The following is an 18,131-nucleotide window of genomic DNA, read 5'->3' on the forward strand; positions in this document are numbered from 1 at the left end:
GTTATCGAAATTATTATAAATCGATATCGAAATTATTATAAATATTTTATGTATCTCTAAAAAAATGTTTATCACCGTTTGGTGCTTGATTAGTCCTGTCGCCAGGGGGTACAACGGCCTCCTTAATTCAGATGGACTTACCCAAGTTTTTTTTATGTATTTTGACCCGTAGAACACGAATTTTTTGGGTAACAGGTGATCCGAATGTCGATCATCATTCTCTTTGCCTTATCCCTATGCGGGGTCGGCTTCCCTAATTGCATTTCTCCACACAACACTATCTTGGGTCATAGCAATAATAATCCCCTATACCAACAAGTCCTGCCTTATCGTCTCCACCCAGGTCTTCTTTGGTCTTCCTCTCCTACCCATTCCAGGAATCTGCACTTCAGCTATTCTTCGTATTGGGTGATTAACGTCTCGACGTTGAACATGACCAAACCATCTTAACCTATGCTCTCTCATTTTGGCATCAATTGGTGCCACACCTAGACTTTCCCTAATATACTCATTTCTAATTTTATCCTTCTTTGTCACTCCACTCATCCATCTAAGCATTCTCATTTCCGCCACATGCATTCCTTGTTCCTCTTTCTTTTTCACTGCCCAACATTCAGTTCCGTGCATCATAGCCGGTCTTATGGCTATTTTATAGAATTTTCCCTTCAGCTTCATTGGAATTTTTCTGTCACACAACACACCACTCGCTTCTTTCCACTTCATCCATCCAGCCCTAATTCTACTGCATGCATCTCCATCTATTTCTCCATTACTCTGTAATACCGATCCTAGGTACTTAAAACTATTGCTTTTCACAATCATTTTACCATCCAAAGATACCATTTTATTTGTAGTAACTCCATCTTTAAATGAACATTCCAAATACTCTGTTTTTGTCCTACTAAGATTTAAACTTTTTCCTCCAGAGTTTGTCTCCACTGTTCCAGTTTTTGTTCTAAGTCTCTTTCACTATTTCCTATTAACACTACATCATCAGCATACATTAGGCACCATGGAATACTACCCTGTAGTTTCGCTGTTATCTGGTCCAAAACTAACGAGAATAAATAAGGACTAAGCACCGAGCCTTGGTGCAATCCTACTTTCACCTGAAATTTATCAGTCTCTCCCACACCTGTCCTAACACTAGTCGTTACTCCCTCATACATATCTCTCACAATCTTAACATATTAGCCAGGGACTCCTTTCTTATTGAGTGCCCACCACAGAATCTCTCGAGGAACTCTATCATATGCTTTCTCAAGATCAATGAATACCATATGAGCGTTGGTCTCTTTATTCCTGTATTTTTCCATCAGTTGCCTTACAATGAAAATTGCATCTGTTGTTGATCTGCCCTGCATAAATCCAAATTGATTATCGGATATTTCGGTTTCTTCACGTATCCGTCTATCAATTACTCTCTCCCATATTTTCATGGTGTGACTAAGTAGTTTTATAGCCCTGTAGTTTGTGCATTGTTGTATGTCTCCCTTGTTTTTGTAGACAGGTACTAATATACTGCTTCTCCATTCGTCTGGCATTTGTCCAACTTCCATAATTCTATTAAATAGACCTGCTAGCCAACTTATTCCTGTCTCTCCCAATGCTTTCCATACTTCCCCAGGAATATCATCTGGTCCGACTGCTTTTCCTTTCTTTATTTTTTGAAGCGCTTGAGCCACTTCCTCGTTTGTTATTCTGGTAACCATTGCTGTTACTGTCTCCGTTAACTCCACAGGCTGTCTGTCAAATTCTTCATTTAATAAACTGTCAAAATACTTTCTCCATCTCTTTTTGACATCCTTTTCGTGAATTAGTATTTTATTATTTTCATCTCGGATACATCTAATCTGATTAAAATCTCTTGCTTTCTTTGCTCTCTGTTTGGCTATTTTATATATCTTTGCTTCGCCTTCCCTGGTATCAAGTTGATCGTATAGGTTTGAATACGCTTCTGCTTTAGCTTTTGCTACTGCTACATTGCTACTTTCGCTTCTTTTTTGGCGACCATATAGTTTTGAAGATCTATGTCCGATCTGGTTTCGTTGATCCGAATGTCGATAAGATTGTTATAAACAAAAAACTTGAGGAATTACATAGCAGCGATTTTTGGCAAAACAAAACATTTTTTTGTATTTTTTGGGTGATTCTCAGCAAAAAATGGTCTTACAAGTTTTTTCGTAGGATGCATAGTTTTCGAGATAAAGGCGGTTGAACTTTCAAAAAATCGAAAAAGTGCAATTTTTGAACCGGAATAACTTTTGAATAAAAAATAAAATAGCAATTCTGCTTACTGCACTTGAAAGTTCAAGTCAAATTCTATCGGTTTTGATTATTTGCATTGCTAAAAATTAAGTTTTTATTTGTTAAACAAAGCTATAAACACATAGTGTTTCCCTTGCAAAATGCATGCGTTTTAATGTACGTAGTATACGTAGAAATTCTGTATGCGCGCCTACTCGTTCGATTTCAAATTAGAAATGCATTGAAAACATCATTCAATCACTATGTGTTTATAGCTTTGTTTAACAATAAAAAAATTAATTTTTAGCAATGAAAATAATCAAAACCGATAGAATTTGACTTAAACTTTCAAATGCGGTAAGCAAAATTGCTATTTTATTTTTCAATCAAAAGTTATTCGGGTTCAAAAATTGCAATTTTTCGATTTTTTGAAAGTTCAACCGCGTTTATGTCGAAAACTATGCATCCTACGAAAAAAATTGTAAAAACATTTTTTGCTTAGAATGACCCAAGAAATACAAAAAAATGTTTTGTTTTGCGAAAAATCGCTGTTATGTGATTCCTCAAGTTCTTTGTTTATAACAATCTTATCGACATCCGGATCGACTGTTACCCAAAAAATTCATGTTCTACGGGTCAAAATACATAAAGAAAACTTGGGTAAGTCCATCTAAATTAAGGAGGCCGTTGTACCCCTACTGGCGACGGGACTAGATGGAAGGTTCTCTGCAATGACACCGTTAATAGACTATAATAGTCTTCTTATTATTTGTATCTCAAGACCTCTGTACTTGGCGATCTTCTCGTTGTATTTAACACGTAGATTATTGTTGTTCCGTATAATCTCATCGATAAATATCGTTTGTGTAGTTAGTTTGACAACCTGTCTATTATGTGCCACTAATTGGTCTGTGAGCACAGTACGACCCCAGTACATCTTAATTAATATTTAAGACAATTTTTATAGTTTTTAATATCTGAGCTTCAGGTGATAATAATTTCAAATCATCTTTATATTAAGGCATGTATCCACTATGTTCGCGGAAGTCTTGCGCTCCTGCAATTGCTCCAATAGATACAGCATGCGCTTCTCTACATTTGGAGCGCTGAGGCAGAGCGCGAACGTATCCACTACGTGACGCAGTGGCAGGAGCGCGAACATAGTGGATACATGCCTTTATAGGTGGTTAGGCCACCACAAATTTTGTTGCCGAGTCAGTAGGTAGCTGGTGGGTTCATCGCTCGACAAAACGACAATGGACCCATCGGATTTCCTTGGAATAGATCTCAGTTAGTTAGGATATTTTCAGTTTTCATATGTTAAATAATTAAGAAAATTACACAAAAAAAAACAAACAGCTCACAAAAGTTTACTTTTTTTTTTCAATTATAACAGTTATTAAAGTCACTAGATTACATTAATACGAGTTTATAAATATAATATACAAATAAATAAGCTGCAAAATATGTACTAACATTTGTATAAAACTATTTGATATATATTAAAAAATAAAAGTTTAACAATATAATTTGTTTTTAAAATATTTTATTGTACTTATTCTGTACTTTTGGCGAAGTAGAACATTTTTTATTATATTAACAATTTATAATATTCAGCATAATATGTTGGAAGCATAATTCATGTATTCTAAGTAAAAAGTTCAACTGAGTTGTACATATAGTAACACGAATTATTAATTACTCGTACATGTGCTTCATTGTCGTAGATTTTAACCTTTCTGGATTTACTTCGATGTCTGAGAGGCACTTATCTGTATTTCGTTTTTCACAGACTCTCCGTTGAGGAGTCCTCGGCCAGCAGATCGGGAGCATCCAATAAGCTTTCCGATGGAAAGAAGGAAATGAAAGATGATTGCTTGGTTGCTCAGCTTTAGGCTATATTCTGAAACTATTTTCTTGTGGCATTTTATATATTATTTTATTTATTTATTGTACGGTGTCCACAAACGCTCTTACAAAAGACTACTACAAATTCTGGAACTCATTTTATGTCGGTGTAAATCACCTTTTCGAAAAATGATTCCTAAGGGAGCTAGAGATCTTTAATGATGGCGCTCTAACATCAGTTTAGTTCAAATATATTCAAAACGTATTGTTTTTTAAGTGCTAACATTCTGTATATTTAGTGTAAGCTGAGCAATCGTTTGAAGTGAATATTTTTTAATTGAAGCCATAAACGGTTCTTTTAGTAGGAGTGGTATTTGACATTTTTACTCATAACTTTTTTGTCTTTACAAATTTTATCCATTTGACATGACATTTTTTAAGTTCCTACGGCGCACCATTTTTGAGAAAAATTGATTTGTACTTTCATGTATCGTATCCATTTTCAGAGCAGAAGTAAATCAACTTAACAAGACTTGTCAGATTATAGTCTTTAATAATACCACACTATGAATGTGAATACTTAACTCTATGTGAAGACTTCAATCATAAATATAAATCATCCTAAATGTATCGAAGAAAAACCAACATAATAAACTAGAATAAAATTGAAAATATGACAAGGAAAACGAGTACACCACTTTCACAGTTAAAAGAAACAAGCAAGATGGTGTGGCAGATGTGAAATGTCGTCGTATTATTCCTTTGAAAACAATATTACTATAGTTTTGTGTTGGTACATAAGCGACGAACGCCACAAATATAATGTGTGTGCGGTTGGAATATTGACTGCGAAAAATACGGCTTCATAATAATAGTAGACTTTGTTAGGAAGAAAAATGAAGATTATTTCTAAAACACACGCGACAAAGGGGACATAACAGCACCAGATAGATCATAGCGCTTGATGTCCTGGCATACAAGTCAGTCTGCCAAATTGTTATATTGATTCCAATCGCGTCAATAAAGGTTTCACATCAAAGAGGTACATTACAACCAGTGAAATAAAAACTATGTTGAGGAAGTTGTAAAAACACAATGGAATTTAAAATTAATAGTAACTTAAAAGAATATGGAACTGTCAATGGTATGCATAAAGTAAAAAGAAAAAAATAAATTGGGATTAAAAAAAAAAGAAAATAGGGACAAACATGATAAAAAACCTTTAAACTACCACACATATGTTACGTTAGTTTTAGAGTTAGTAAAAAAGTGTAAGAGTTGTCAAAAGAAGCTCTAATTAATCTTAGTATTCAATATGATTTAAAAGCGTGGTCTGTGGTGTGGTAAATAAACAGATTTTATGCACAAATCAGAACTTTACTCATATCAACTTCGATCTTACCACAAAAGGTAAACTGGTATGTTATATTCATATCATCAAACTTTTTGAAAAGCTCCTCATCTGTTGGTGTTGGTATATCAGTTAAGGTACCGATTTTGACAAGTTTTAAACTAGGAAAAGCACGCAAATCCAAAGTTTTGTATACATTATTTTCAAAAAGTATGGTTTCCAGCAAAGGCATAGTTTGAAACCTTTCGTAGTCTATAACAGATATAGTTTCATTGTTAAATATTGCAATGTCTTTTAATTTCTGTAGATTAAATATGCCATCACAGTTTAGCTCTCCAATTTTGTTATGCATGAGAATAAGCATTTCCAAATTTTTGAAATCTTGGTACACATCACCGAAAATTGGCAATTCACACCGTTCGATTATCAAATATTGCAAAGAAAATAACTCTCTAAAAATATTACTATTACTGTTTTCGAACTGACACTCTTCTATTGTCAACATATTTAACTTTTTTAGAGGTGAAAAACAATCTTGATCTGGTAATTTCAAATCTTTTAAATGCATGGACTCCAATGTTTCGCAGTCTTCAAAAATCTCCTTTGAAATAGAAACTTTACTTTCTCTTATATCTATGGCTCGTATATTCTTTATAGCTGCAAATGATTTTGCAGAAAATTCCAAAGTACATCCTTTGAAATTAACATAATCTAGAGCCGGGAACAGGTTGAACGTTTCTGAAGTAATTATTCCTACAACAAAAAATATAAATATTATAAAGTAGCATATATGTACTAGGGCGGTCAGATAAGTTCTTCGTCCGATAAAGCCTCCAAAAGAAAAACAAAAATTTTGGAAAAATGGTGATTTATTTCCGAAGGATTTACTTCCTTTTAGCTCTTTTGACAATTGACTCAACGATGCTCCGACTTCTTTAACCCGTCTGAAAAATACATTTTCTCGAGGTCTGCAAAATAGGCTTTCATGGCGGCGATGAACTCCTCATTCGACTTTCTCAAGTTTGGAAACAAAAAGAAGCCATACAGGGCCAAATCTGTAGAATAAGTCGGATGAGATAGAAGTCGTAGCCAATTCGACAAGTTTGGCCATGGTTATGGTGGAGGTGTGAGTCGATGCGTTGTCATGGTAGAAGAGCATTTTACCCTTTTCCAAGAAGTTGATATAGATCACACCTTGTTAATCCCAGAAAACGGTGGCCGTCACCTTTCCGGTCGACAGGACAGTCTTCGCCTTCTTCGAACACGTTCGCGGGATGACGTTCACTGCATTTACTGTTCCTTAGTCTCTGGTGAGTACCGTTGGATCCATGTTTCGTCGAAGGTTATGAAGCAACGTAGAAACTCCTTCGGATTACGTTTTAACAGACTCAGACACTGCTCTGAAGTGGTCTCATGGTTGCGCTTGTTGGCCTGAGAAAGAAAACGCGGCACCCATCGAGCCGATAGCTTTCTCATGCCCAAAATTTCATGCAGGATATGGCCCACGTGACCTTTTACTATCTCAGATATCTCGCGAATCATCAGTCGGTGGTCTATCAATAAGAGATCGTGCATTTCTTTCACGTTATCCTCCTTGGTAGCCGTTTTCGGGTCACCTGGGCGTGATTTGTCAAAAACTGACGTGCAACCACGCTGAAACTCGTTAAACTTATTTTTATCGGTCGTCATCAAAAGAGAAGAGTCACTGTACATGGCTTTCAAGCCTTCTTTGATGTTTTTGAGAGAGATTGCTCAAAGATTGAGAGAGAGAGAGATATTGCTCTTTTTCATATCTCTAAAATCCTCAGACACACCATCATCCACACGCGGTCAAAACAAAATACAAATCCGATTTGGCTGGGATTTTTACATAGGCCGTCTACAAGAATGTATTACACCATAACATATTTCTCTTGCTATAGTGTCGCCATAGGGCGGAGAGGCTAAGCTCTTATCGGACCACCCACATGTATACAAGATCTATGATTTTAAGATAGGTGTATAAATTCTACGAGTCCAGACGCATATTAATTGGACCAAAACCAACATAATTTTAATACAGGGTTTACCCTTTTTAAAGTTTTAACATTTTATTTTCCTGAATTAGACACGGATACGATTAAGCTTATTCGATATTATGTGGTTTTGCCAATTAATCAGCAATATAAATACACTAATCAACTAATCAGTGATAAATATTTATTTGTCCAATACAATTTTTTATATAATTTTTCTGGCAATTATAATTATAGATTCAGGTTTTAAAATGGCATGTATAGAGGAAAACTACTTTTCAATAATTGCTCGTTTGATTAAGAACACAATTAAACAATCTTATAAAAAACCTGAATCACTTTCCATGTGCGTAACAATGAGACATCTTACTTTGCCCAAAAATGCTTTTAAGCTGGTTCAAAGTTCCTTATTAAAGACCTGTTGTGAACTTGCTATACCTTTAATTTTGTGTGACCCTCATTCAACCTTTCGTCCAGAAAATATTTTGCCAAAACGTCTAAAATCACGATTTTTCTGTAAATAATTTCGATTTATTATTTAGATATATATATATATATATATATATATATATATATATATATATATATATATATATATATATATATTTACTCCCAGCGTATGAAGTGAGCCACATATCAAAATAAACTGCGGTTGAAGTGAGGTCCTGTACAAAGTGAGGTCCAGTATACGGACCTCACTTAGTCAATCAATGTAAGACTTTTTCGTAGACATGTACTGATAGCAAACACTGTTTTTTTACAAAAAAAAGTGGGACCTCACTTTGTATGGTCCACATCAATTTTTAGTTCAGAGATTTTCCGCATAGAGGCGCTGACTTTGGCGTATATTTTCTAACCATGTATATTCTATGCCCTGTTGAATAACTTACGATACACATAGTGAGGACCATACAACTGGCAACATCTGTTCAACCAATCTTTAAAACAGTGGATCGTCAATCGTCGCATAAATTCAAACAGTACAAAAATGTTTAATACTTTAATCCTTTTTGAGAGCGTAGGCGCAAAATTTCGGTCGAGTTCTTTTTAAACGCATTTATTTTTTTCGAATCCTGAGATAACTAATAGGTATTTTTAAAAAATTTAAACGCAAAATAGAAGACTACATTATTCCCGAGGGCAGAAAGTCCCTTATAATGAACACAAAGTGTCTTTTGTAATATATATTTAAAATTAAAAATCAGACTATTTTTTTTCACTCCAGTGACTTATTAAAATAAATATTATAGAAGTTCTCAAGGACTTTCGACCATGGATAATACAGTAATATTTCTTTCTGCGTTTAAATGTTTTAAAAATACTTAAGGTTTTCTCAGTATTCGAAAAATATGAACGCATTTAAAAATAATTCGAGCGAAATTTTTGCGCATATGCTCTCAGAAAGGCTTAAAATACTATAAATTTTTGTAATCAGTATTTCAATAGTTACTTATGATATAAGTGTTAAAAGTACACGTTTAAGGCACGCATGTGAAAGTTTGCAGAATGAGCGACAGCGAGTTCTGCAATTCACATGAGTGCCTTAAAAATGCACTTTTTAACACGCATATCATGCAATATTTTTTCTACAAACGTAATTACAGGACAATATCTACAAAAACTTTTACTTGAACTTGACTGACATTCCATTTTTATATTTTTTTGATATTACATCAAAATTGCCTATACGATCAATACGAATTGCAGTGCCATAAAAATTTTAAAGCACTAGTGCCTTAAAGCAGCGCCGGATAAAGGGGCGGGCGAGCCGGGCGACCGCCCGGGGCGCCAGAATTTGGGGGCGCCAAATTTTGAGAGACGCTGATATATAAATATAATATTTGCCCCTATCCGTGGCTCAGTGGTAAGAGCGCCTGCCTTTCGATCGAAAAAATCCGAAAGGTTGTGGGTTCGAATCTCACCAGGGTCGGAAATTTTTCATTTATTATAAATTAATAAATGAATAGTTTCTGTCCTCGTGGGATCGGTTCTCACCGGAGGGACCGCAGACGTTCGGATACAATTAGCGTCTCTTTGCAAAGACAATGACGTCGACATTGCAAAGTAACAAGCCACTTACTCAACACACACACTACTTACACATGAAACTAGGTACCTAACTGTTCAAAATTACCGTACCTACCATGCTAATGGCCATTAGTTGCCGAGGCATTAGCTAAACAAAAAAAAATATAATATTTTTTACATTCACTATTTTTTTGGACTTTATAGATTATCTTTGGGCTAATATTACTCCTAAGACAATTAATATTAAATAATTGTAACAATAAGAAAACTATTTCTAGCTCACAAAAATTCTCTAATAAAAATAATGCAACCTAAAAATTGTTATGGCTTTTAAAGGTCATTTGTCAGGTAATACCTATCACTTTTATGGTATTACAATGTTATACATACATACTTAAAATACACGAAGATCAGATTTACGAAGTATCAACAAATTTATGAATAGTCAGTGATATTATTATACTGCTGCTTGTCATTATAGCCTCAATGGTTAAATAGTTTTGTCTTCCTGTTCTGTAAACTTTGCTTTATCAACATTGTCGTGTGTCCGTGGGTGTGTAATTTGAAATAAAAAAAAACAAACCAGGTATATCTATATGAATTAGAATTGACAAGTTCTTTTTCATAATATGAATATATAGAAATTTATTTCGAATACTTTGTACGCGTTAAGATGTTTCACTTTTTGCATAAAAACGGCACGAACGACGTATGAAAAAAAGGAATAATAGATTTTTGTATATATCATAAATTGAACGAGTAATTCCAAAATGATTTGTTATTTGAAATATCTCAGTGGCATACTATGTTTTTGTTTAAAAAAATTCACACCATTTCAACAGTAGATATAAAATTATTAATTTTATGTCAAAAAATGCGCAATAATTACCTCTTAAAACACATCAAATTTCATTTGCATATCTGAACCGGTTTTAGAACAATAAAGAAATCGTCAGTGTAAGAAAAATGTCAACACCCCATATCTCGGAAACGAAGTATTTGCTGACATACGCTTATAGAGCAAACTGTCATTATTTTTTCATATAGAATTAACTGTTAAAGTTTGTCGCATTTATTTAGAAACATCCTGTTTTTTCTTGACCACCCTGGATTTCCATAGTTTTTCCTGTATTATTTCACTTGACCGTTATTTTCAGTTCTTTCTGTTTTTCCAGTCCTGCAGGTTTCTTTTCTAATATTGCTTCGTCCATTTTATCTCTAAAAGATTTTCGGGGTCTGTCTCTCTTCCTTCTTCCTATCGGGCTCCAATCTGTTATTCTGTTTATCAACGATTTTGGTCTGCTCTTCTGCCATATCCGTACCAGGTTAATCTCTTTTGTCCTATGTTGTCTATTATCCCTTGAATTCATTACCATTATTTTCTTAATCTCTATGTTATTTATTCTATCCCTTCTACAGCTTCTACTTAGGTATTCGATCTCTGTTGCTCTTATTTTGCATTTGGTTTTCGTATTTTTTATTCAATTTTCACACCCATTATTCAGAATACTTTTTGTCATGGTGTTATATTATATTCTTCTTTTTGTTTTTATACTGATGTTCTTATCCCACAGTACCGGGTTTAATTTTAGTATGCAGCATATTGTTTGTCCTAGTAACTCGATACCTAAAACCATAGCTTGGTTCTATAGGTATCGAGTCATAGAGATAATAAAAAGCTCATGAGATAATAAAAAAAAAGAATGAATGATTTTATTTGAATTTGCATAGATGATTGTAAGGCCAAGGATATCACAACGGCTCTAAAAGGAAGAGAAAAAATAAAGATGTACAAGCTCGCGTTTGCAAAGAATATCCGCATGCTATTTTATGCTAAGTGGATGCCACTCCCTCAATTTAGTTACTGGGGATGCAGCTATATCTTGCGCACAATCAACATGTTTTTTGGTCTTGTAGAAGATTTATACACACTAAATGATATAAATGAGTCAGATTAAATAAATTATTAGACGAATTTTTTACTAAGCCAGAACATTTTTGTTTAATTTAGTAGTATTTTATATTTTGACAACGACACCCGATTTGGGCGTCGAAACGATAATAAAATTATTTTTTTCAATTTAATTGTGGCTTATTTTCCATCTAAATAGTTATTTATACACATTTTTTACTGGTTGTTGATAATGTGCATTTATCTTTTACCTCGCTTCTTCGTCGCTTGAACTTAAAATGTGCTCGCTATGCTATGCCCTATGTTGGATAAGTTATAAGTAATAACTATCCTACTATTTTTTAAATAAATATATTTTTACATAGTTCTTTATGGTAAAATTTTGATTTTTTCCTATTTTTTTATATTTGCAGTAAATTTGTATATTCTTATATGAAGGGGCGCCAAATTTTATTTTGCCAGGGGCGCTCAGAACCCTTAAACCGGCCCTGCCTTAAAGTAGCATTTTTAACGCACGTATGGAGTTCTAAAAATTGCATTTTTAACACGGTTGTAGAAAAAAGCTTCTAAATGAGGTGTCACATGATGTACTTACTTTCCTATTTAAAAAAATAAAAGTTGTGCCTGTCACCTGAAGAAGAGGGATCGCGTAAAGTTCGAAACATTGACGCTATAATATACTATGATTATTTTAAAAATCGACCTATCCGAGCGTTTTTCTTATGTGCTAAAAATAAATAAGTTAATAAGGGGGGTAAAACTTATTCCAGCGAACTGTATTTGTAACAACCAAGGTAGGGATGGCGGTTGTTGAACAAAAAACCGGTTTTCGGTTATACCGGTTTTTTACTTACGGTTTAACCTGACGGTTATAACTGGTCAAAAAAAGCGGTTGTTCCAAAAACCATTTTTCGGTTTTTTTAATCAGAAGCAAATACTCGATAGGTTATAATGTTAATATAATGTTATATGTTACATACATTTATATTGCAATTCAGTTTGCTCAATTTTCCTCCCGAAAAATTCCCCAACCAATTCAACCTATAAAAATTTTCCCATGTGCTTTCAAATTACCCTAAAAATGGGCGAAAGTACCCCAATCTGGCATCTCTGATTCGTCGCTCGTTGTAGACGGCGTCGGTGTATATTGCGTTGTCAATTGGGATATTCCCAAAACTCCCAAAAGTGATGATCCTACCGATCTACCGACATGTCCCTAGGATCTATCGAGTTTAAAAAAATATCCAAATGACATATTTTACTTAAGAGGAAACAGTAGCGATCAACAGGTAGCGAAAACGCGTTCCAAGATTGCGGCTGTAATTTTGAATATTTTTTCGAGATATGTGGCACACCTATTCGTAATATAATAAAGAATGGCGGTACAGAGCCCAATTTAAAAAATATATTAATATGTGGAAATTACTCTGTAATTAAATACAATATTAAAAAAACGAGCCTGTACCGCCACTAAGAAGAACAAAAAAATACATTTTCTTCAAATACTTTTTTATCCGATGCCTAGATTTTGTGTCATTTTGGAACTACTAAAATTTTTTATTTCATTAGTAGTTCCAAAATGACACAAAATCTAGGCATCTGATAAAAAAGTTTATTTGAAGAAAGTGTATTTTTTTGTTCTTTTAATGGCGGTACAGACTCGTTTTTTTAATATTGTATTTATTTACAGAGTAATGTCCACATATTAATATATTTTTCAAATTGGGCTCTGTACCGCCATTCTTTATTATATTACAAATACGTGTGCCAAATATCTCGAAAAAATATTCAAAATTACAGCCTCAATCTTGGAACGCGTTTTGGCTACCTGTTGATCGCTACTGTATCACCTTAAAAATAAATTCGATAAACCAATTCATCATTTATTGCCATCAAAAAATTTCAATTGGTAGTATTTTTTAACACGTTTGTATAATACCTTTCATTTCCTAAGAATTATGTATTATTTAAAAATTACATAATGGAGATTCCTAATCGTATTTCGGTATTCACATTTCATACAAGTCTCAAAGTACTCAAGTATAAACAATTTTTAGATGATTTTGGGAATATCGATTTCAAGCAGATCACTTACCTTTTTATGGAAATATTCATGTGTTTCATAAAAGCTGATGTGACACTTTCGTCCAGTTCTTTATTAGTAAATAAAAGTTGAATTATGGTTGTTTGGGTTAATAATTACTTCGCATATTATTTATAATACATATATAGTAGGGGAGCAAAGTATGCTAAATGTGCAGTCACTCGAGCGCTTTGAGGACCTATTGGGTTGTGATTATTAGGTTCTAAAACCAAAAAAGTTAAGTAAAATTTTCCATTTTAGTGGGGACTTTCCATATTTTAATTTAATTTTCCATTTCCAACACCCGTTTTCTCCGATTATAGCGCCACCTATCCGTAATTAGAAAAAACGTTTCGAATAAAAGTTGCTTATTTTTACGCAAAGAATCCAAATCTGAAATAAAAAAAGGAGTTCCTATTTAAGATTTTAAAGTAACCCCCCCCCCCCCCCCACCTCTGTGGGGGTCGTGTTTGGTACCATTCGATAGATTTCAGAAAAAATATTCAGAAATTGTAGTGTATTACCTATAAGAAGTTACCGTTAAGCCGGGTCCAAACTATGTAACAAAACATGTTAAATAACAAAGTTTTGTAACTTGTTACAAAATTTTAAATAAACAAGTTTTAAAACACAGTGTTGTATAACATTTTTCTGGTTATATAGCATGTTTTATGTTATCCAACAGATGTCGGTAAACATCAAAGAAAGTTATAAAACCGCAGCGCGACTGATCTACACCTAAAAACATGTTATTGAAACATTTCTCTGGCATAGTACCTACGCGAGCAGCAACCGTTGGAGTCATATCGCCTTGTTCATTCTGGACTGATTGTGCTAGATTGTTTCTTTGCTCTGTTCACGTAGGGTTATTTACGCGATGAAATTGTCGAAAGAACTGACTACTCATTTAATTGAGCTATTTCGTAAGTAACGAGTATTATGGGACTGCTATGGGATGAGCTACATTTATTGATTTAAAAAACAAATAAAAAACACGATGAATAGACTGAAATAGAAGTGAAAATAGATACAGAAACTGTAGTTAAAACTAATGCACGTACGCCTATAACTCAAGCCAACAAAAGAAAAGCAGTACGCGGAACCTTAACAGCAAATCGGTGCAAATCAAAAATCAACTCTAAATTTGACATAAATACTATTCTCTACAGAGCAGAGTGTTCAGACATAAAACCTGTAACATTCACTTCATTCGCTACACAGATGCAGACTGCTTCATCAGCTACTCAAACAGGCACTCAATCATACAATATATCTGAGCCTTTCTATTCCGTCTACTACACCTACATCCGCTACTTCTCCAGCTACACCAATTCAAACAGACAGTGACACTCAATCATGAACAGGTGAAGACGATAATACTGAGGAATTAAATTTTACAGAAATGTTATACTTCCTCTCTGAAACAATGAGTAAAAAGGTTAAAAAATATATATATACATATATACGAAGCAAGTTTTCAATCCTAATAGCAAATAATTAATATTGAAAAATATCAAAAATTACTAAAAGATTTTTAAATTGAAAACTTACTTAAAAAATATACTTTGCTAATAATATAACTGTTAATCTTTCTCTTACTGGAATTGCATCTCGAAATGTCTTTCCTGCCTATTTTATGGCCGATTTCATTTATAAGAAATTCAAAATCAGAACTTTCTATTCTTAAGAAGTTTTTAAAACTGCCATCACATTTAATGTCTCCTGTCGATGGGTCTATGTTATCTCTTTCCAGATCAGCTAAAAGAGCTGTACCACTACCTATATTTTGCTCGAGCTGCTAATGAAGGACACATCCAAAATATTAATTTAACACGCCGGTGTCGCCTCCACAATATTACACAAGCTGCTGTTGCTATGAAGAGATCCTCCATACTTATATGACGCAATTTTATATACTACCTAACCTACCAGCTATCCATCTAAAATGCTGCAAAATTTATGCGCATGTTGTTGTTTTGTTTTTTGTTATATAGTCTGGATACTCATGCTATATTATAACAAGTTAAATAACAAAGTTGTACAACAAATTTGTTGTACAACTTTGTTATTAGCATGTTTTGTTACCTACATAGTCTAGACCCGGCTTTAAAAGTTCCCCGTTTCAGGAAAAAATATTGTCTAAGAGCGATAGCCTAGTGACCTAGTGGGTAGACCTCGGATCTCGGATTCGTAAAGCAGAGGTTTCGATTTCAAATCCGGGGTGTGGATCTCCGATTTTTTTATTTATTGTTACTGCATTCATGTCTGTAGACAATGTTGCAATCTATTATGAGCACAATAAAAAAATATAGTAATAAAATAATAAATAAATATTTAAAAAAAAAACAAGAAAAAAAAATACAATCACTGGAAGCGAAACTAAACAATACGGAAGAAATATAACCACTGGATTCGGAACTGGATATGGAACTGGATAATATTAGAAAACTGATATTATAATATGTAAGCACTACGAGCCTAGTAGGCCCATGGCTTGATGTACTATTCTTTTCCACTCCCTTTTGTCAGTCGCTTTTGTTTCCCAGTTCCTTAAGTTATTTCTTCTCATATCTTCTCTAACTCCATTACTCCATCGTGACCTCGGTCTTCCTCTTCGTCTTTTCCCTGCCAATGCACTAGATAGTACCATTCTGGGAATTCTAGATGGAATCATCCTCTGCACATGGCCCAACCATCTAAGTCTTTGCGCCTTAATTACTGCTAGTATGTTAGGATCTTGATAGAGCTCAGTTAGTTCCTTATTTGTTCTTCTTACCCATTGTCCATTTAAGTTTTTCCCACCGAAGATTTTGCGCAGTATTTTCCTCTCCCAAACTAATAACAACTCTTGATGTTTTTTTGTTGTGACCCATGTTTCAGAAGCATACGTTACTATCGGCCTTATTACGGTCTTGTAAGTTCTTAGTTTTGCTCTTCGTGATATATGTTTACTTCTTAACAACCCATTAAAAGCAAATATAGCGCGGTTGCCCGACATAATTCTCTTTTGTATTTTTTCTTCACAGTTAGGATCTCTTGTGAAGACAGTTCCTAAGTACTCAAATCTCTCAACTTCTTCGAATTTATACTGTGTTCCCTTCGCTGTTGTCATTGTTATGTATTGCCCCCGAACGAATTGCTTATTTGTCCATTCCATATACTTTGTTTTTGCTTCATTTATATACAATCCTTTGGTTGCTGCCCTCTCCTCGAGTTTCATGAGTGTTTCTATAAGTTCTATTTTGCTCCTAGCCAAGATTACCAAATCGTCTGCGAATGCCAAGCACTGATGTTTTTTGTGGTAGTTCAGACCTGTTCTATTAATGTTTGCTTCCTGTATAACCTTTTCTAGTAATATGCTAAACATTATAGACGATAATGGATCACCCTGTCGCAGTCCTTGTTTGACCTCAAAGCTTTCTGTTATAGTATTGTTTATCTTGACTTTATCATACTGATAGATCATACTGATATTGTTTAAAAACACTAATAATATTGATCTAAAATGTTAATCAATTTTATTTATTGTTATAAGAATCAAAGGTAAATATGATTAGGCGAATGAAGCCTTAGGTTTCGCAGTCAATATCCCAACCACACACACATGTTGCAATCTATTTCAATACGGTTTATAGTACAAACTATACATTTAATATCAAAATAGTGGGATATATTTTTTTAGTTGAGGACACTTGGTCACATTGCATTGTTTCACTTTAAGGTGAAATATCTTCAATAAATGGAAAAAAGCATGTATGTCATATATTATAATACTTTCTATACTCTTAATATGCAGTCTCGTATAAATTTGTAGTGACATGATTTTAAGTATAAGAACAAGAAGCTTGCAACAATTTTCAGAGAAAATAGAAAACTAAAACTATTTTAAAATGATTATTCGAAATAAAACATATGCACATATTCACTGTATTTGCCATCTAGTGGAATAACTGTAAAATTAAGTCAGTAAAAAAGGTACATTAAGTTTAATTAAATTAAGTAAATCATCTTGTATACTAAAATTAAGGTTGGAAAATTGTCATTTCAAAATGAAAATCGACAGGGGCAACAGTACCTATACTAAAATACACTCTGTATAGATAATTATGTCAATGTTAATAATACTGGATAGAGAATTGAATATCCTTTCAAATGAGCTAGCACACGCCCCTCTTCCCTATTTAAAAATAAGGGGTGGGGGAAATGGAAGGGAGGGGGTTGACAAATGACAGATATGTATGTACCGTAAAAACTGTGTTCCCCTTAGATCAAAAGTCGGGCTTTTATATTTATATATTAAGTTCAATATAAATTTCACATAACTGAACTATCACTGTATCCTCCATTTTGATTATTATTGTTCTCAACTAACGCTATTTTCAAAATTCTTGCTTTCCTATCCATCTTTAACGTAAATTATTAAAAAATATAAAACTATTTCTTTATTAACGCTAGTCTCCGATAAGGCTACCGTGATTTAATGCTGAGGTACTAAAATGTTATAAAATTAACAAACAGTACGAGCAAGAACAAAGAGTCCACATCCTTCTTATAACTACAAGTGACTGAAACATCGAAACAATAATAATTCTTACTGTGTTATACAGAAAAAGGCAGTAGAAACGATTAATCTCATATTTATCGACA

At 33.7% G+C, this 18,131-nt stretch overlaps 1 protein-coding gene across 1 annotated transcript in view; it reads right to left on the reverse strand.

Moving 5' to 3' along the window:
• Positions 1-3,601: 3,601 nt before the first annotated feature.
• LOC126878785 (uncharacterized) overlaps positions 3,602-18,131 on the reverse strand; it is a 32,672-nt gene continuing 18,142 nt past the window's right edge. The window contains exon 2 of the mRNA XM_050641680.1: positions 3,602-6,199. Coding sequence (XP_050497637.1) covers positions 5,454-6,199 — 746 coding nt within the window. The 3' untranslated portion in view covers positions 3,602-5,453. The remainder of the gene's footprint in view (positions 6,200-18,131) is intronic.

This window comes from Diabrotica virgifera, chromosome 1 (assembly GCF_917563875.1).
Source record: "Diabrotica virgifera virgifera chromosome 1, PGI_DIABVI_V3a".
NCBI classification, from domain to species: Eukaryota; Metazoa; Arthropoda; class Insecta; order Coleoptera; family Chrysomelidae; genus Diabrotica; species Diabrotica virgifera.